The sequence below is a fragment of the Fistularia commersonii genome, chromosome 19 (assembly GCF_037954325.1).
Source record: "Fistularia commersonii isolate RoL2024-O1a breed Wild chromosome 19, RoL_Fcom_v1.0, whole genome shotgun sequence".
NCBI classification, from domain to species: Eukaryota; Metazoa; Chordata; class Actinopteri; order Syngnathiformes; family Fistulariidae; genus Fistularia; species Fistularia commersonii.
The window spans coordinates 11,639,191-11,660,294 of NC_141302.1; the positions used below are offsets into that span (position 1 = coordinate 11,639,191).

Sequence of the window (21,104 nt, forward strand, 5' to 3'; positions counted from 1 at the left end):
AGCAACATTCCTAATAGGTTTCAGTCCTTTACCTGCTTAAACGTCCTTCTGTCTGTACAGATGAGTGTTCTTTTAATCTCATGGCGCCTTTAGCTAGGTCAGTAGGTGACTGACAACATCAGTGTTTGGCCAGCACACACACAAACACTTACATGCGCAGTCGCACATACGTCTGACCCTTAAGCCCTTAGTCTGAACTTGTTGACCTGTGTCACAATGACACAACTCATTTTCCAGCAAGTAAGACGCAGGCGCAGCAGTTAGCGCCGCCGCCTCACAGCAAGTAGATCCCTGGTTGGATTCCAACAGCGAGGTCTTTCTGTGTCGAGTCTTCATGTTCCAGTCCAAAAACACGCAGAAGGTTCATTGGCGACCCTAAATTGCCCGGACGCTAAACCCCACCTCTTGCCCTGTGACACCTGGGATAGGCTTCTGCCACCCTGTGACTTAAACTGCAGAATAAACAATATAGATAATGAATGAATGAATAATATATACTGTTTCTTTCCCAAACGGACTTTATGCATGTCAAAAATTTTGACAAAGACTTACTGGAGATGTGAATTAACACCACAAAGCAAAAGTTCTACTTCAACCATAAATAAAAACTTATTTCGTACTTAGTTCTGGATTTTACATTACTGTTTCAAAAACGCTGCAGGTACATTCTTGAGCACTATTGAGTTCAGCCCACGAAGAAAGAATGCAGAGTAGAAAAAGGGGCTGGTTGAATATTGTGGGAAAATCCTTACAAAATCAAAGACAAGTGAAAGATGATGGGACAGCGGCACTTTGGATCATTGGAAAATCAAGCCGAACAATGTTGACAAGTAAATAGTCTCCACTTGAAAAGTGCTTTCATTTCCTCTGTGTTTTACATACACCCATTCACACATACCTTGCAAACCGACGGCAGCAGAGCTGCTATGCAAGCTGCTCACCGGGTCATCGGGAGCAACTGGTTAGGGGGAGGAGGTAATATCTTGCCTTGGTACACTTCGGCATCCAAAGTAGTAGTATTTAAATAAAGGCGTAAATAAACCATAGGAACTACTTTTTAAGGCTCATTCACGCTAAAAACTCATGCAGAGGGAGTCTTATGTTCTTCCACTTCTGGTTGTGTATTTTTCACCCTGACTGTTCCTTTATGTTGTCCATTATTATCCCTGATGTTGTAGCTGTTATCGTTGTTGCTGCTGTCTATTTATTCGTGGATGTCTTGCTATCTTCTGTCTTCTGTCTCTATTTATATTTATTTTACTTTTTTTATTTTTTTGACATTATAACTGTTACGCTGCTTTGACAAAGAAATTTCCCCTTTAGGGATCAATAAAGTTTATCTTATCTTATCTTAAATACAGCAAATAGAGCAGTACCACTAGAAGGGAGCAGTGTTGCACAGTATACTCAAGTGCGACCAGACAAAAAGACAGCATGGCATCGGTATCATCAGGGACAAAAATTCTCTGACCTCCTGCCATTGAGTATCTAACGGCTACAAAGATCACCAATGTCTACCGCAACGCCTTTTTGTGTCTTTCTCTATTGTCTGCAACAGAATTCGGAACTTTGAGGCGATCTCTGCACTGCCCACTAGTGGATGCATAGCTTAACAGCCATGGCAACGTGGGAAGTATGCATGTAGCAACATTTGATTATGTATGAAATGGACATACCTGTTTACGTACATAATGAACATGAATGGGCCTTTAGTTTGATTTGATTTGTCCTTAATAAAGCAGGTACTGACAATGTAATTAAAAACAACGGCCTTCCTTGTGTGTCTGATCAGCAATGCCGTGATCGATACCCTGGAGTCAAATCGGATTTCCGCATGGGTCTCGATGGTCGTTATGTCCAAGTTTACCCATACACTGTTATTCATCGTCCAATTTTACTCGGACATGCCTCGGCTGGGTTATCTCAGATCCACCTGTCGAGTCAGAGCATGTGCAGGAAAAAAAAAGAAAAAAGAAAAAAAAAAAGGATCCTGCAGCAGCTCTGGTTTCATGTCAGTTCTATAGGATCCCTGTCTCCCAGCTCCCGTCTCTCCCCACCACCTCGTGCTCCTCGCTCTCCCCTCGCCGGCCTCTCACACACAAAGGCTGGGGAGGAGGTGGCGGCGGTGGAGGAGGAGGAGGATGGGGAGGGAGGGAGGGGAAGGCCGGCACAAAGGACTGGGAGCTGTGGGTTTGCCCCGGGGAGGGAGAGGGGTTGGGGGGGGGGGGGTAACGGGGGGTCAAAGGGGGGCCACTGGGGGCTGTGGAGGGATGGGAGGTGGGTATAGGCAGGGGGGGGTGAAACCTGAGAGGCAGAAAGCCAGAACAGGAGCTGGAGAGAAAGAAGGGAGGGTCCGAGGGTGAGACGGCTTAGTGCAGCAGAGATTTTTTTTTCCTCCACTTTGAAGGGGTGGGGGCGTTGGGTGTTGGTGGTGGGGTGGGGGCGGCAGAGGATTTGTTCAAGAAAGGGATTTGGTTTTGGGAGAGTCAGAGGGGGGGAAGCTGGGATTGGAGGAGATTTACACTTTTTCTTCTGGTGCAACCGTGATCTCCCCAAAGCCCATGTAAGCATTTTGGCCACGTTTTCCGTATTCGGTCTTCGTAGGGCGGTTGTCGTTAATGTCCTGCGACACGGAGAGGAGGGAGACTATGGCGAAGAACACCCGGACCTGCAGGTGCCGTGCTTTTGGTCTTTTTATGGAAGCGATTCATTAAACAAGTGATTGTGTGCATGATCATGTGATGAGGGGGAGGAAGGGCATGTGACACTTCACTCTCATTCTTTTCAACCTTCGCTGGCCTCAGTAATCTGCTGGCTAATAAATAATCAGCATTCTTACATTATATATACTAATCATCCTGCACTCAGGTATTCACCCTGGACCGGTCGCCGGCCAATCACAGGGTCACATACAAACATACAATCTCAGTCATTCACACATCATATGGAGTCAGAACCAATCACTCGCTCATCCACATGTCATAGACATAGAAGCATTCATCCATTCATATGTCATACCGAGACAACATTCACTCACTCATTAACTAGTTACAGAAAATACTCATTAACTAGTTACCTCCTGCATGTTTGCCAGCCCCAAACATAATATGATTAGTGTCATCTCTTTTGCAATTCAAGTCGTGGAGAAATCAGTAGAAAGCGACCAAAAACTTAAGTTTAAAGACAGACAGAAAGGAGTTAAACAGCTGAGAGCAGCAGAAAGGTTACTGGTTCGATTCTCGGGCGACCGGGTTCTTTCTGTGACCCCCTCCCTCCCCTGCGAGTTCTCTTATTTCTTCTGAGCTGACCTTGGTGAACGGTTGGATATCTCTCCTTGAGGCCCCCGTGATTGACAGGTGACTGGTCATGGGGTTAAATCCTGCCTCTTTCCAAAATGACAGCTGGGATTGGCTTGACACCCCTCCCACGCTGCCTGACCCCTGCGTGCAGAAAAACTATGGATAATGAATGAACGGATGAACTTCTCATAGCATTGCAGACATTACTGGTATGAATATTACATATTGTATTATAAAATTCTAGCCCTTCTTTGCTGAAGTTGCCCGCCTTGTGAAACAGCTCTGGGAACCCTGCATGTCAAGATGGAGAACAAAAACACACCGGAGAAGACCTGCAAGAGCAAGGGGAACACATGCCAAGGAGGAGAGAACGCCGGTAGAACGCTGGGGCATCTTCCCGTGCCAACACACAAACAGCCTACAAAGGGCGCTCACATGAGAACACACACACGCACACACACGCACACACACACACACACACACACACACACACACACACACAACAAACCCGATGCCCTCTTCTGCAGGGAAAGTTACATAACAGGGAGGAAGAAGAGCCGCTCTTCTTTTCGTTGTCTCTCCGGTTTTGTTTGGTTTCAACTCGCCCTCACACACAGACACACACAGACACACACACACACTGACTCGGCGCTTCTTGAGGTATTGAAAAGACTCTGGATGATGTCAGGTCCAACCACCTCCACCTCTCCTCCCTCGATGACACGGCTGATGATGAAAAGGGAGGATGACGCGGAGGAGGGGTCTCTCCCACGTTCCCTCTCTTTCCTGTTCTCCTCCTCCACACCCACTGCTTCCTGCCGCCCTGAGTCAGCTCTCACACCCCCTGCCTCCTCCCTCGTGTCCTTGCACTCTTGATTATTCGAAGATGGTCACCGTAGTTATGATTCAAAAGTTTGCTTTTCTTCATATTTTTTCAAAACAAAGTAAATGTTTTGAAGGTGAGAGTCGGAACATTCATTGGCAGGAAAAATGCAAGGGAGAGGTGCAGGGGTAGATACTGCAATTGGGAAACTTATGAAAATATAATTCATTCATACATTATCTATACCTGCATTCAGGGTTGCAGGGGGCTGGAGCCCCTCCTGGCTGTTTTGAACAAGAGAAGTATTTCAGCGAGGACTGGATGCCAGTCAATCGCAAATATAGACAATTCACTCTTTCATATGTCATATAGAGACATGCAACCATTACCTTTGTCATTCGCAGGTCATATAGAGACATACAAGTCAGGGGTCGGCAGCCTGCGGCTCCCTGCGGCTTTCGAAAATAATTAAGGAGCATTTAATTTAAATGTATTTTATTTTAGTTTGGTCATTTTTAAAATGTAATTTTAAATGTGAAGATTATGGCGATCTTGTAACAACGAAATAAACCGTGTTCAAATATTTTTGGCACTATAACTGATTGCACGCGCCAGTAAAAGGATGACAACACAGACAGGATGGCATTTTTGGTTTGGTAACGGGGGATAATTTATGTTCAGGTTTTTTTTCATAAATAAAAGAAGGACCCAAATAGACATTGAGTACTTTGCTCAATGTAACCTTCAACCCAACATCTTTTATGGAGTTCAAAATGTTTTGTTGCATGCAGAAATGTAATTTCGTTTTCTCTGTAGTTGTTCAATGATTTAAAAAAATGCATAGTTGTTTCTCTGTAGTTGTTCAGTGATTTAAAAAAATGCATGTTTGTACATTAAATAATGGCAAAAAAAAAAAAAACTACATGCCTTGTTACTAAATTTCAAAAGGATTGTGCGGCTCCAGGTGTTTTCTTTACTGTGGGGAAAACGAATCCAAATGGGTTTTTGAGTGGTAAAGGTTGATGACTCCTGGTCTAAGTCAAACATGCGTCATACAGGGACATACAACATACACCCATTCACACATTACATACTTACAATCAATCACTCCCTCATGCAAATGTCATATAGAAACATACAACCATGCACTTGCTCCTTCACACATCATATAAACACATAACCATTCAATATGTCATTCACACGCTCTATAGAGACATACAACCATTCCGCATGCACACGTCATTCAGAGACATATAACATTCACCGATTCATATACCATGTAGTGGCAACCATTCACTCCCTCATTCGGACGTCATATAGAGACATACAACCATTTACTCACTCATTGACACGACTGGTGTCGGAAACCCAGCCGTCGGATGTCAGAATTGAACCAGAAACCGCCTTGCTGTGAGGCAAAAGTGCTAACAACTATGCCACTGTGCCGCCAACTCGAATATAAAAGCTGGTTTATTCAGTAAAGATGAAATGCGGAGATTAACCCACTCTCTCAGCAATATTCCCCCCTTGCTGCGCAATTACGCAATTGCGCACTGCTCGCATACTGTTTTGTAACTGGGTGAGTGACGGGTGTTCAGCCAATCATACGATACGATGCAATTACGTGACGCAGCCAATCACGGCATTGACAGTACTTGCGCACGTGCTCTGCCCATACACGCAATATAACAAGTGACGCTAATGCTAACATGCTAACCCCTTATCATGGCGAAATGAGCGGGCAGTGAATGTGATACGTCCACTCACCAAACCAAAGTAAAAAAGAAATGCGGTTCTTTTAAGTTGGAATAACTGTCGGAGTATGTGCAAATAGAAGAACAAGCGGTGAAACTGGGTGAGATTTTTTCTTTATTGAGTGAGAAAGGTCTGCTCTGCAAAACATGCAGCGAAGCTAAAGTAGTAAGTGAGTTTTCTGATGGAAAAATATGGACTAAGTGGAAGCTATGATCCCAGGTGTGATACTGGTGTGTAGCATACTGGTCCTCAGTGTGCTCAGGGAGGTTGTCTGTACCCCCAGACATATGAAAAATTAGAGGGAACATTATCTCTCGGTGTCTTTTGACATTAAACCGAGTCTTATAAACAAATTTAAAGCTATGAGGGTATTTCTTTCGGGAATTACTTAATCCAAAATATCGCAAGGGGTTTTACAAACCGCTAGCCAGGCTCGAGTTTAGCTATGCGAAGATGTCAAACTCACAGACCACATCCCACAGACTGGAGAGAATACATTGGTCCAAGACTCGTCACAAAAACCACATCATGAGCAAATGTGATTTGTACTAATCTGTTTTTGAACTGATCAACAAATATTCATCTGATGCTTTATTTCCTTTCCTCCTCCGCCGGCCTTTGTTAGGTGTTTCTTTCGAGCGGCGACCACATCAGACGAGATGAACTGTGACACCCGGGAGCCGAGAGGAAGGTCACACAAGCCGTTGTGTCCACCGGGGTTAGATTCCGCCTGTCTCACACTGATATCAGCCGATCAGCTGGGGTTTTTTTTTTTTTTTTATTTAACCCTCCGCGAGCGCAACCTCAAATTCACCGGGTAACGTAAAGCGACATTTCCCCCTCACCGCTGCCTTGATTTCGGCTCAGCTGGTGGAAACCACACTGAATTACTAAATGTGTTACAAAAGCTCAGAGTATTTCTCTGTGAAAGGGTCTCTGAATGCCCCTCCAACACACACACACACACACAGACACACATACACACACACACACACACACACAGAAAGAAAATTCAAATCAGATCTACTGTACTCTATACGGATGCCAATACAGACGATTTTGATTTTATAATCAAAACATATCCACATTCACAGATTTTTCTCACTCCCATGCCTGCATCACATACCACCACAATGGACAATCCCTTTCATGCCATTTCACAACGAACCGGGAAGAGCATCTATTTTCCACGGTCCCACCAGAAGATGAACAGAATTTGTCATTTCAAACAGATAGATTTGAAAAATACAAACTCTGCTTTTACTTTAGTTAGGTTTCAATATAGATATAGATATAGATATAGATATAGATATGAATATAGAGATGATGTTGATGTTGACATGACGTCCATGATTCATCGAAAAATGACAAGATGGGGTGTCTAATGGGTCAGTATGCGACACTAAGGGAAAATTCTCCACTGGTCAAGTTGTTGACACATTTGGATGAGAGGGTGTTCGTATTATAGGTTTGACGTATGATTCTTATTTCTCTGTCAAAGTTAAGCCACTCATCTCTATCTCATACCTCATTCATTCATTCATTCATTATCTATACCGTTATCCTGCAGTCAGGGTGGCAGGAAGGGTTCGGAGCCTATCACAGCTGTCATTGGGTGCAAGGCAGGGTTCAACCTGGGCAGGTAGCCAGTTGATCACAGATAGTGACAGACATCTGGGCGAAGTAGGGTCCCCAATGAACCCCTGGCATGTTTTTGGACAGTTGGAGGAAACCGGAAAACCCGAAGGAAACCTACACAGACATGAGGAGAACATGGCGACTCCACAAAGAATCCCCCCACCCCCGTCACAATCAAACCAGGGACCTTCTTCCAGGGATATATTCAGTATTCCAGTATTATTTACAGGTGAAGAAATGTAATCATAGCCGATGAAGTGCTATCACAAGAGAGGGTTCACGTCAGTTTCACGCAAGAAAAACACGAACCAAAGCGGATGCTTCACTTTTCTTGCGAAATCAAAACGTCACAATCCAGTTTTGCACGTGAGATAAAACCATCTGATACATATTTCAGTCTGGCTGAACCCCCTGGTCTGGTGACCCCCCTGCTGATCATAATACTTATACTTCATTATTTATTCATCAAATACAACAACAGCCGCTGCGCCACTAAAAGCTCGTCTAGACTGTCGGGAATCAGCTTTGCTTTTATTGCCCGTTTATCAATTTTAACCAAAAGCGTTTTATTAGCAGTGCAGGGACAATGAATGGCTGACAGAACAATTGGGGAAGATGGGTGGGAAGTACAGGGCTTTGCAGAGATCTGTAAATGTTAGCCTTATCCCCGACGCTCTCTCATATATACAAAGCTATTGGTATGTTCACATAAGTGTAAATTATTCTCTTTACAGCAGCCCACCCCCTTTCCAGGTCCAGTAAAATCTTTTCACAGCCAGACCGTGCTTTGTGCGCTTGCGTTTGTATGTGTGCGTGTCCATCTACAAACATAATGGATGGCGTTGACTTGGCTCTAAGCAGGGCTATGTGTGTGTGTGTGTGTGTGTGTGTGTGTGTGTGCGCACGCGCGTGAGTGTGTATTTATGTGTGTAATGGACCTGATTGATGGCCAGCTGTAAATGTATGTAATAAAAGCGAGCAAGCTAAGTGATGGAAAAGCCCAGGTGTGTGGGACTTGGCAGGGTCCTAGGAGACGCTGGCATTGGAGGGAGGGAGTGTGTGTGTGTGTGTGTGTGTGTGTGTGTGTGTGTGTATGTGTGCGTGCCTGTGTGCGTATGTGTATTTGTGTGTCCCTCAACAGGGACACCGAAGTTGTGAGTAAGAAGGATAAGGGGTGTTTGAGATGTGTGCCAGAAGCTGTATGTGTGTGAAAATGAAACAGAGCTTAGTGTTACGTTACGTTTGTGTCTGTGTGTATGTGTGTGTGTGTGTGTGTGTGTGTGTGTGCGCGCGCACGCGGAGAGAAATGAATACCTACAAAGTGTAACATGTAAATGTTACACTTTGTATAAGAACCGAAACTTTTGAGCTAAAAATACAAGGCTGATAAAGCAATACAGGACTTTACGATTATATCCATATATATGTATATATTTGCGTATAGATATGTATAGATAAATATGTGTGTAGATATGTACACACAAACACACACACATATATATATATATATAGAAAAATATGTGTATATACATATATATATATGTATATGTGGATTAATCAATGATGCAGCTAATGTAAGGATTTATTGGGGCTAACCAGCATTATGCTTTGAAAACATTTAGCCTCGTCACAATACTATTAATCTTTTTCATCAGCCGTGTTACAGGCACTGTTCAGAAAAATGCATATCCAGCACGTACTTGTGGATATTACCGGTATATATTTAATTTAAAGTTTAAAAAAAAAACTTAAATTAAATTGAAATTTTGTGTAAATATCTCATGTTACAACATGGTCACCTGCGGCTTATAGACAAGTGCGGCCCATATATGTAAACATTATTTATTTTGTTATTTTTTAGGTGGTGCGACTCAATAGTCCGGAAATTCCAGTATATACACACACAAAATGTTGATTTGAATCAGCATTGCTGATCTGAAGATCTGACCAATTCAATTTAACATTTTTAACTTATTACAATAAGTACTCTGTGACATTTCTGTGTTAGGTTCATCACATTCTTCCAGAACCCCCGGCCTCATTCATTTCATAAAGATCAACAGTCAGTGACACTTTGGATACTGAAAAAAATAAAGAAATAAACTGATTTTGAAAAAGTTAGCGCTCCTGCCTCATGGCAAGAAGTTCCAAGGTTTGATTCTGACGAGGGGGCTTTCTGTGTGGAGTCTCAATGATGTCTGTTTGGGTGTCCTCCAACGGTCAAAAAACATGGAGAAGGATCATTGGTACCCTAAATTGGCCAGAGAGAGAGTGAATTTTTGTATGTCTCTATATAAAGTGAATGCCAGAGTGAATGGTGGTATGTTTGTATATGATGTGTGAACGGGAGAGAAGGATTTATGTCTTTAGATGTGGCCCTGTGATCCACTGGCAACTGGTCCTTGGTGACCCCAACTCTTTCGATAACAGCTGGAATAAGTCCAACTCCTGCCCACCAACCCACCAATCACCAGGAAAAGCAGTATAGATCATGAATGAATGGATAAATAAACTGAAATTACAGTTGAGATGATGATGTTTGATGGATGTAGACCTCCTGGCCCTAGCAGGGTGTGTAACGGCTACTCCTGATCGACACCCACTCAGACATCCACAAACAAAACAAGGGGGTTTATAAAGAAAAACAACATTTCCTTTGGAGGCAGAGCAGAAGCGACAGTCGCGCCGAGATGTCACCGCGGGTCAAAGTCTGGGTGAAATGTGTAAAGTCTTACCTGAGCAGGTGAGGTCTTGCGGACGGGTGCAGGTGGTTCCCCTGCGAACAAAAACACCACAACATGTAAACAACAGGCCTGACGGGGATCAGTCCAATTAGCCTGCTGTCATTCTTGCTCATCTGCAGCGGGAAAATGGAGAACCTGGCCGCCACAGCTAAATACGCCAACTGTCAGTTCTCGTTAGACCTGAAGGGCCTTTACTCCGCTTTTTTTTTTTTTTTTCTAATTTCCTTATTAATCTGGAAGCAAATGTCCCCCTTACATTTCTTCCTGTGTTGCCGCCGGCAGGCCGGATCCTCGAGACGTCCTCAGTCATCTCATTCGTGGCTTCAGTCTGGAGCCGGAGGCTCTCGAAAAGACGCTTGGTGACGCTCGGCCATGTCCCTCGGGCTCTCTGGAAATCAGAATAAGATTCGTGTTAAACGCCGGGGAAGGTGGAAGGGGGGAGTTGAGTTTACAGCCGCGGGGCGTCCAGATGTAACATGATTTTTAATAAGAAAATTTGATTTAAAATCAGGGATCATTAGATAATTAAATCTAATGACAGAATTAGAACTCTATCAGTGGCCGTTGGGGAGCATGAAGCGAAATGCGAACATGTCCCCATCTAGCGGACACAACCAAGCTCCGCACTTTAAATACATCATTAGATGCCACTTTGTTGATCCCCATCAGGAAAATTTGGGAACCCTCACCGTCGCAAAGCTTTACCAAAATAATAAATTACGTTATCAGTTCTATGTGAGTGTGGGACTCCTGAAGGCAGCATTCAATCACACATTTTAGGAATAATTTAAATTGATTAAAATGCTCAAAAACACCACAATTTTTTGGAAAGTTTCCGTAATTCCTGACAAATCTTTAGATCGTTTCCCCATTGAAAAGATAATTCCGAAATTATAGGAGATTTGATTTAATTTCCGCAACATGTTTTTATGTAGATAATAAAAATAGCCGTCACAAGGCGCTAATGCAATAGTGATGTTCTAAGAAAAATAACTTTAAACAACAAAATGATTCTCAAAGTGCAGTCATTTTACTGACATAGCACCAGAAAAAATAAACGGATTTTGTTTTCAGGCATGCGACTCGACAGGGAAGCGTTGGGTCTGTCAGCACAGTTACCATGGATACAGCACGAGAGCGTTTCAAAGAAGATGAAACGGATGAATTGTGACACTGCAGTCATTGAGGAGGGCAAAGGTCAAGGCGATAGTGACTTCTCCAACAATAAAACAAGACACGGCTGAATCATATTAAATATTCCAAATGATTTCATGCTGTTTATTGTGACAGTTCTAGGAATGTTCTATTGTTTTTGGGAAAGTTATTAAAACATCTGAAGTCATTCCTGGATGAGTTTTCAGGCAGGATTCTTGCCGACATGGAGATTCCTATAAGCCAATTGTTGTTGTCTACTTTAATCTTGATTTTCATTTCATTCTGTCAAATATAATTACACGCTGCATGACGTGGGAGCACGGTGGCGATCAATTCCACCTCGCTGCTAGAGGGTCGATTCAAACAAGGGAGTTCTTCCCTTGTTTGCATGGGTTTGGAGATCCTAAATTGCCCAGATATGTGAATGAGAGGGTTAAATGATTGGTTGTCTTGTTTAAAAGATAGAGTGGTTGTGTGTCTTTGTATGACATGTGAATAAAAGGGTAAATGGTTTTATGTCTCTATATGTGACCCTGTGATTGACATCTGGAGAAAAATACTACAGCCTTCTCGTGCCCTTGAATGCGGGATAAGCAGTATAGATAATAAACAAATGAATGAATTTCATGCTTATACGTGAGTCTTTTTGAGTTAGTTGCATTGGAGCATGTTTTTTGTTTACCCATGTAGTGAGAATAATCAAATTGAAAACAAAACGTCCGGTTCGGGGCTTCAAAATGAAGCCTGGACAACATCAAAATGACAATTATCACAATTCTGTTATGTTTTGAAAGCTGAGCGTTCGATCTGCTCTCAGTCCAAGCGTGCGTCCAATTCCGATTTTTATTCAAAGAAAAGGTGTTTTAAGGAGAAATTAGTCTCCTGGGTGGGATGGAGAGCTTGTGATCGAAGGGAAAAACGGTTCCTGTCGTGTTTTCTGTGTTGGAGCGCCCCCACGTGGCCAAATACCGGAAGTGCTACTGAGAGAGGGGTGGAGAAAGGGAGGGAAAAAAAAAGCACGGAAGAAAATTCAAACGCTCCTCCTGGAAATAGTGGAGAACCCGCCACAACTTGACCACATGACATTTCAGAAAGAAAATGCGACACTCCTTCCTCTTTCCTCGGCAACCGCGCGTTTCTCCCCGCGATCCGCCACCCGAACCTTGAATGAGCCGCAAATCACGGCCCGCGCCGCATCACGCAAATCCCCCCCACCCCCCCTCCCGCATTTTTAAACGTTGAACGCGGCCGGATTGCGACATCACCCACTAGGGAGCCGCCTTCCCGTAAACTACCCCGTTCTTACTGTAAAAGACAAACAGAAAGAAATGACATCACCCACGACCGCGGCGAGACTAACTCCGGCCCGGTGCGCACCGACACGCCAAGCCAAAGTTACCCGCTCGCAGCCGTGGAAAGTTGGCGTGTGCGGATCCCGCGGACACGGCGGTGGTGGGCGACACCGACCACGCCGAACGACGCGGCCGGCCGCGTACACGCAGATCGACGCGCGGTAAAGCAACGCCGGTGCCGGAAAAGTAACGCCGCGACGTGGCTTTTGTTATCGCTGGCATTTTGCGATTGGGATTTTGCACGGGTGGGGGGGAGAGAAGGGGAGGTCCGGCCAGTCGTGCTGGTTTTCAATGGAGTCTAGCTCGCAGCTCCGAGGAGGGAGTGGGCTGACGTTCCGCGTGGGTCCGGTGGACCCATTCGTTTTTTTTTTCCAACTTACCCGCGATCTGCAAGCCCACGGATCTCCCGTGGAGACGAGGCGGCTCTCAGCCTTTATGAATCCGGGGAGTGGAGGGTGGGAAGAGGGGATTGAAGGGGGGTGAAAAAAAAAATCTGCAAAGCGGTCCATCTTCTGTTCCCGGCCATGGATGACGCAGTCTCTTAAAATCCATCTCCCCTCCAAAAACACACACGCACACGCAAACACGCGGGATCCCTGTCGAACATCATCCACGGGCGCAGACGTCGACACGCACACCGGAGCCCGGGCGGACAGAACGTGAACGCTGGCCCACGGGCAAGGCATGACGCCCCCCCTCCTCCTCCTCAACACGCAAACACACACACACACACACACACCCTCCCACCCATCCACTCCCCTGCTCCGCATCTCTGCACAGTCATATCACGGTTGCGAATGATTGCACAGCTTTTTCTCTCTCTCTCTCTCTCCCTCTGAAGACCATCTGTGTGGAAAAAAAAATGCTTCTAGGCAGCGGTAGTGTGTGCTGGGAGAAGGAAGAGGAGGGAGGGGGTTGCAATGGATGCCCCCCACCCCTTAAAAAAAACAGACAAGTGATAGTGAATCCCAGGGATCCGCCGCGGCCCTTAAAGAAATTGCGCAGTTTTTATTCCATTGAAACGGAGACTCTTTCCCTCCTGTCCCCGTTGAAGGGCTGGTTCCTTTCCTCCTCCTCCCTCCCTCTTTCCCTCCCTCCTTCCCTCCCACCCTTCCTCTCCTTTCTCTCTTCCCTCATGCAGGTTTATTTTCGGTGAAAGAGACTTGGACATTAAGTGCCCCGCCTCTCTAGTCTCTGGCAAACATACTGTAAAACTTGTCTGCAGTTCAGTTGAGACCCCAGGTTTCTCCACCCTCTTAAGAACTCGCAAGGCTTCCCAGTTCCTGGAGGAGGGGGTGTCGCAGAAAAGCACCAAGAGCCACACTTGAGGAACCTCAAGTTCTCCCGGTCGAGAGGCCTGTCATTTCCCGAGAAACTGGAAACCGAGGCGAGAGAATGTGGATGAAGGAGCCCCCGTGAGGAGGAGGAGGAGGAGGAGGAAAGGGGCCCAAAAACAAAAAAAAAAAAAACATTGCTCTGGCCAGGAAACTGCAGGATGCTTCACTTTCATTCATACAGCATCCAGTGAAGGCCGCGACAGTATGACTGGACGCCCACCCACACTGGGGGGGGGGGGGGGGGGGGGGACTTGGGTCGCGACCCCGAAAAGTAAAGAGGCCAAAGAGTCCATATTAGGGGCCACTTCTCAAATAAAAAAATGATTTTTCCAAATCCGTGTGATATTGCTCAATCATCCTTTTAAAATGATTTTAGATGACAGCGATGGAAGAGGAAGTTTCAAGTCATTTCTTAACAAAATGTGATTTAGCATTGTTGCGGCCGCATTGCGTGTTTGTATTTACCCATTGTTGAATATATTCTCATAGCAAGAAGCTTCTCCAGGGTTCTCTGGTTTCCTCCCTCAGTCCAAAAACATGCAGGAGGTTCACTAGAGACCCTGAATTGCACTTCCATATGAATGAGAAGGTGAATAGTTGTACGTCTCTATTTCTGGCCATCAACTGGCCATCGGTCCAGGATTGAACCCTCATCCATTGACAGCTGCCTTGGGCTCCGGCCCCGCCACCCCAAAATATTGTCGCTGCAAACTGAATGTGAATTCACAGCCTTCTTTAAAGGGAGGACTTAAAAGTTGCTACTGCATTTTTGAAGGTGACTCAAGGGAATCCCCGACATCGGCTTAAAACAGGAAACATTTTCCAACATGAAATGAAATCTTTGCCCGATTGGACACGTCACGTCCAACATCCCATCGCAATTGCTATTCGGATGGCAGAATTTTTTTTTATTTAAAGATTCAATACATCAAAAATATAATTCAAAGACAGTGCTGGGACTTGGTACACAGAGAATATCGGATCGATCAGAATTCTGGATTTAATTTGCCAATATCTGGCACAGGCTCCAAAGATCTGTGACCTTCAGGCTCCTGATAGGAAATGTTCGTTGTAAATACACAAACACAAATGGGCGGCGGAGGAATCCTGTCCTGGCCGAAGCGCGCACGACACGAAAACAACTTCCGGCAGCATCGACGTTTATGTCGGGAGCGGGCGTGAGAAGGAGCCCATTTGAATTTGAATTATGCATTTCCCACCCAGCCGGAGGACCACCAGTGTCTGCACACACAAACACACACACACATAGGAGACCTGGGTCTAATAAAGAGGCTCTTAAACCATGAGGAAGTGTGTGTTTGGTCTTTCAGGAGAACAATCCTTAAGCCTGAATAAAACTTTTACCCCTCCCCTGCCTTCCACTCCCACCCCCCACCTCCCCTCTCTCATTACTGGACCATTCTTCCTGGCGGCTCACTTTCTCCAGGGTCCCTCTCTTGTCCACCTCCCCCCTTTTCAGGAGTTTGGGTTGTGTCCTCAGCGATGGCGGTGGCTGCGGGGAGGTCCGGAGCCTTTTCTGTCTGGCGACGCCGATGGATTCCAAATGTCTACAGAAGGCTTCATTAAAATTCATTTGTTTGAATAGGTTCATTTCTCCTTCACCCCCCCAGTTGTTTTTTTTTTTTTTAGCTTTGAGGAAATGTGAATTAGCATCAAAAAAGAATTTACCTCGCCCACCTTGATTGACTGCAGTGTTTTTGTGTGTGTGTGTGTGTGTGTGTGTGTGTTTCCTGCTGTTTGAGAGAAAAGGACAAATCCGGGAAACAGAAATATAATTGCTGACAAACATTTGTGACAACAGATATTCAGTTACTATTGGAGCTGGGTTTTTATTTTCCTGCAGGCTGTATTCTACAATATGTGTAAGTTGAAAAACATTCATTTATTCATAATCTCTACAGTTTATCCTGCGCTCAGGGTCACAGAGGTGTTGGAACCCATCCCAGCTGTCACTGGGCAAGAGGCTAGTCGACCATGGGGCCAAATATAGAGACATAAAACCATTCACTCATTCATTAGTCGTGTAGTGACATACAAGCGATCACCCTTTCTCTCGCACGTCATATAAAGAAATACAACCATTCACGCTCTCTCACGTGTCCTTTAGTCATTCAACCATTCCGTCTCTCATTCACACTTCTGGACAATTTAGGATCTCGAAATGAATCTCTTGTATTTGTTTGGACTGTTAGGAGACTCCACACAGAAAGGGCCTCTGTTGTAATTCAATCAGGGACCTTCTTGGTGGAAGCGCTAACTACTGCTCCACCCAGTTAATAATATGATCTGGATAAATCAGCTTATATTCATTACACATTAGACACATCAGTACTGTCAGCCAAATGTGTTAAAAGAGTGTTAAAGCCTTCATTAAGCATTCATGAAATGGTTTTGTAATAATGGAATTGACAGATTGATAGGGAGATAGACAAAAGAGTGAGAGAGAGAGACAGATGGATTAGATTATTTCTTTTAATATTTTCTTGATTTCAATGTGATTTATTAGTATTTCATAGTATTTAAATTAGTATTTAATTTAGTATTTGGCTCCCTGTGACTCTGTAAGATAAGCTGGACAGATAATGAATGAAATTACTTGGTGAACTGGTGAGATAATTTCTTATCTAATTAAACTGATATTTCTATCTTATTATTGTTTATTTTTGGACCCATGTCATGCTAAATACGACCTGGAAGAGCAATATCTCGTTGAATTATCGATTACATAAACCCATTTCCCTGTCTGCACTTCTTACTGCAGCCGCTAGGAGGCTCAGAAAGCTATTTGAACCCCACCTGCAAAAGGAAAGGAGAAAAAAAAAAAACGAGAAAAATGAAAGCCCCAAGAGAATAGACGGCAGACTGAGAGAGGAGACAGTCGCTGTAAAAGAAGGAGACCAGGTGGTTTATTGTCTCACCCCGGGAGTGAGATGCCCGTCACACCTTTAAATCTGGAAGGTCATGAATAGAGGTGACATCATGCAACGTGTTTGAAGGCATGTTTGAAACTGAATGGATGTTTGATAAAAAAAAAAAAAAAAAAACACTAAAATAATAATTACAGATTTCGATGATAGTCCAAGATTTGTTGTGTACGTGTGCGTGCCTGATTGGGTATTAATTGTCCAAGCTGAGGAGGAGAGCGGTCCCTCTCTTGATCCAGTGGTCTGCTGTGATGGTTCCAGATTTGAGTTCCACCCCGACCACAAAAGACGCTCGTCCAGCTCCGCCCGAACGCACGGGGAAGTAGTAACACGGGCACAGGTACATGCCTGCACACACACACACACACACACACACACACAAATGCGGCGGAGACAAGAGACAGGAAGATCAGACGGTGAAACATTAGGGCCTGACATCACAGACCACAAGCGAACAGATGGCGAGGAACAATGATGAATCACTTTAAAAAAAAAAGAAAAGCAGGGGCTAAAGGCTTGAGGGGATGGGAGGTGGAAAAGTCTGTGGGTGGGGGCGTGTGCGCTGAGGAATTCTGCTCACTTTTTGCCATCTTCTTGCGGTTTTCCACAGGCTTGAAGTGGATGGTGGGGACGGGACACACCATCTGCATAGGCTTGGCTTCCACCAGACATGAGTTCTTCTTGCTCCAGCCGGCCCCCTCCAGGTACAGGCCGCGGATGTAAACCCCATCCTGGAGGAGTGGCGGGGTAATAAAACAAACCGCTTTGAATGATGACTGACATGCAGACGGTGACATGGCGAAGAGAGAGAAGGGCTCGGGAGAGGAGGAAACATTCAGAGGGCTGCAAGACGGAAGAAGCAAAAAGAAGCAGGTAGGGCCTCGGGGGTGTGGGGGAGTCCTAAAGGGCGGCAGAGCAAAGACTGCGCCTCCACATTGAAATCATAAAAGCAGCCCCGGAGAACAAGAGGGAGCCAATTTAAGGGAAAATCAATTTTTTTTCCCAGAGTGAAATGAGGTAAAGTGAAAAATGGCGATCGGGGCCAAGCTTCAAAAAATATGGCGGGTTTGTGTTGGGGGTCACCTTGGGTGGGTAGAGGAGCTCGCTGTCCTCCACTGCAGTGACTATAAACTCCCAGGACAGCGTATCCACAGATATCTGCCAAAAAAAGAAACAGTTTACAACCACATTAAACATTACATGCCATTGCTCCTAAATCAACTTTGGAGATGATTTGAGATTTTTAAAGGGGGTCGTATATACGTTCCTTTATCAGCGGTGCTGACTGCACCTTAATTTAGAATAAGCTGCCACCTTACCGTGGTGGAGGGGTTTGTGTGTCCCAGTGATCCCGGGAGCTATGTTGTCTGGGGCTTTATGCCCCTGGAAGGGTCACCCAAGGCAAACAGGTCTGAGGTGAGGAACCAGACAAAGTGTGGCTCAGAAGACCTCCCATGAAGAAGAAAACCGTTGGCTCTAGATTTCCCTTGCACGGACACGGGCTCGGCGGCGAGCGCCTAGTGGCCGGATCTTTACCCATGGGGCTCGGCCGGGCACAGCCCGAAGGAACGACATGGGTCCCCCTGGGCTCACCACCCACAGGAAGGGCCAGGGGGGTTGGGTGCAGTGTGAGCCGGTTGGTTGCCGGATCGAGGTCCTTGGGGGTCCTATGCTCGGCTGCAGAAGCTGGTTCCTGGAACATGGAATGTCACCTCTCTGGCAGGGAAGGAGCCCAAGGTGGTTCCAACTAGATATAGTTGGACTCACCTTGATGTACAGCGTGAGGTTTGGAACCAGGCCTCTCAAGAAGGGCTGGACTCTGTTTTTATTCTGGAGTTTCCACCAGTGAGTGGTGAGGGATGCCATCAAGGTGAAGAGGGAGTCCAATCGGGCTTTTCTGTCCTGAGGACTCCGGAGGCAGCCGACAGGTATGGCAGGCCAAGTGAAATGCGGCTTGGGTGGCAAAAACTCATGGGCATGGGAGGAGTTCAGGTGAGACCATGGAGAACGACTTCCTGTGAGCGTTGAGGAGATTGGTCCACCATCTGGCGGCTCAGGAGGGGAAGCAGTGCTCCGTCAACACTGTGTACAGTGGTAACAGGTACTGCTGACCTCAACTCAAGATGTTGTAGATCGGTGGCAGGAATACTTACAAGACCAAGGGGAAGTGGCTTGGTGGCTGCAGGTCTCTGCTTTTTGCAGACGTTGTGGCTCTGTTGGCTTCATCGGGCCATGATATCCAGCTCTCCCTGGAATGGTTCGCTGCTGAGTGCGGGATGAGGATCAGCCGGGATGAGGATCAGCACCTCCAAATCTGAGACCATGGGTCAGAAACGGGTGGAATGCCCACTCCGGGTCGGGGAAGAGGTCCTCCCCCAGGTGGAGGAGTTCAAGTATCTCGGGGTCTTGTTCACGAGCAAGGGAAGGATGGAGCGGGAGATCAACAGGCAGATCAGTGTGGCGTCTGCAGCAATGCGGACTCTGTACCGGTCTGTTGTGGCAAAGAGGGAGCTGAGCCAAAAGGCAAACCTCTCAATTTACCGGTTGATCTATGTTCCCACCCTCACGTATGGTCATGAGCTATGGGTAGTGACAGAAAGCACGAGGTCGCGGATACAAATAGCCGAAATGACTTTCCTCAGCAGGGTGGCTGGACTCTCCCTTAGAGATAGGGTGAGAAGATCGGTCATCCAAGAGGAGCTCAGCGTAGAGTTGCTGGTCCTCCACATAGAGAGGAGCCAGGTGAGGTGGCTCGGGCATCTGATCAGGATGCCTCCTGGATGCCTCACGGAGGAGGTATTCTGGGCATGTCCATCAGAGAGGAGACTGCGGGGAAGACCTCGGACACGCTGGAGAGACTATGTCTCCAGGCTGGCCTGGGAATGCCTTGTGGTCCCCCCAGAGGAGCTGGACCTTGTGGCCGGGGGAGAAGGAGGTCTGGGTCTCACTGCTCAGACTGCTGCCCCCGTGACCCAACTCCGGAGAAGCGGGAGAAGATGGATGGATAGATGGAATTTAGAATGGAAAATACAATTTTTGCCCTCGCAAAAACATGTAGACACATTCCTCAATCCCCTACAAACACACACACACACACACAGTACAAACACAAAAACACAATCTTTAGTTACACTCCTACTGTCTGGTTATGGTCAGCTGTTGCTAAGATTTGGGTTCGCTTTAGCTCAAGATTAGCTTAAGTGTATTAAAGGATGAAAAGCTGAGTCGGGTGAGAGAAGTAACAGGGGGAAACATACTGGTGGTGATCTGCGCACGTGTGTGTGTGTCTCTGTGTGTGTCACCACCGTCAAATATTTACTTAAACCGACAACACCTATTGTTAGCTGAGGTTTTTTGAAAAAACTATAGTATTCTACCAGCAATGATGCGTGCGCGCACACACACACATTATTAAGTTTGATAAAGTATGAATGGTGAAAGGGGACGAGTGCGCAAGACTAAATTAAAATTATTTAAAAAACTCTAACGGCATCATGGCTTTTCTGTCCTGAGGACGCTTACATTGTGTTGGCGGGCAGATGACTGCAATACGGCCGTGAGGAAGCCGTTGGGGAAGGTGAAAGCGGCGAGCCAGAACAAGGTAGGGGGCTGGGTGGTCTCCGCCCAGGTTGCAAACTGTTCAACTCGCTGGCTCAGATCCCTGGTCCAGGACGCTAGAGGCTTCAGGGAAGGGTACGCCTGTGGGTCGCAGAGGGAGGGTGGGACAGGAGGCCTTTATTAAAAAACAACATAGATTCTTAAACACACGCATCAATGCAATGGTTGATAACACAGCCCCGGGGACATTCGTGTGGTGAGACATATCATAGGATTATTATAGCATCATTAAAAAAGCTGGCTCCATCATTGGCCTCAGGCTGGAGACTGTGTACTCTGGAGAGGAAGCTGAACAAAGTTAGCCATCATCTTTCCTTTTTGCAATGAAGACTTTTAGTTTTTAGCTTCCTTTTTTTAATGTAGTTTCCTTTAAGCAATTCACATTTCGCTTTTACAACAAGTGTTCCATCCATCCATCCATCCATCTATCTATCTATC

General features: G+C 45.8%; 2 protein-coding genes across 2 annotated transcripts in view; both read right to left on the reverse strand.

The window, feature by feature from the left end:
- kdm6ba (lysine (K)-specific demethylase 6B, a) overlaps positions 1–10,647 on the reverse strand; it is a 102,200-nt gene extending 91,553 nt beyond the window's left edge. Inside the window, exons 1-2 of the mRNA XM_086165353.1 lie at positions 10,516–10,647; positions 10,251–10,291 (exon numbers count right to left, since the gene is read on the reverse strand). The gene's annotated coding sequence lies outside the window, so the exon portion shown is untranslated. The remainder of the gene's footprint in view (positions 1–10,250; positions 10,292–10,515) is intronic.
- A 6,272-nt stretch (positions 10,648–16,919) lies between these two features.
- The window catches only part of dnah2 (dynein, axonemal, heavy chain 2), a 60,026-nt gene continuing 55,841 nt past the window's right edge, over positions 16,920–21,104 (reverse strand). The window contains exons 84-87 of the mRNA XM_086166193.1: positions 20,571–20,747; positions 18,132–18,206; positions 17,629–17,779; positions 16,920–17,396 (exon numbers count right to left, since the gene is read on the reverse strand). Coding sequence (XP_086022319.1) covers positions 17,242–17,396; positions 17,629–17,779; positions 18,132–18,206; positions 20,571–20,747 — 558 coding nt within the window. The 3' untranslated portion in view covers positions 16,920–17,241. The remainder of the gene's footprint in view (positions 17,397–17,628; positions 17,780–18,131; positions 18,207–20,570; positions 20,748–21,104) is intronic.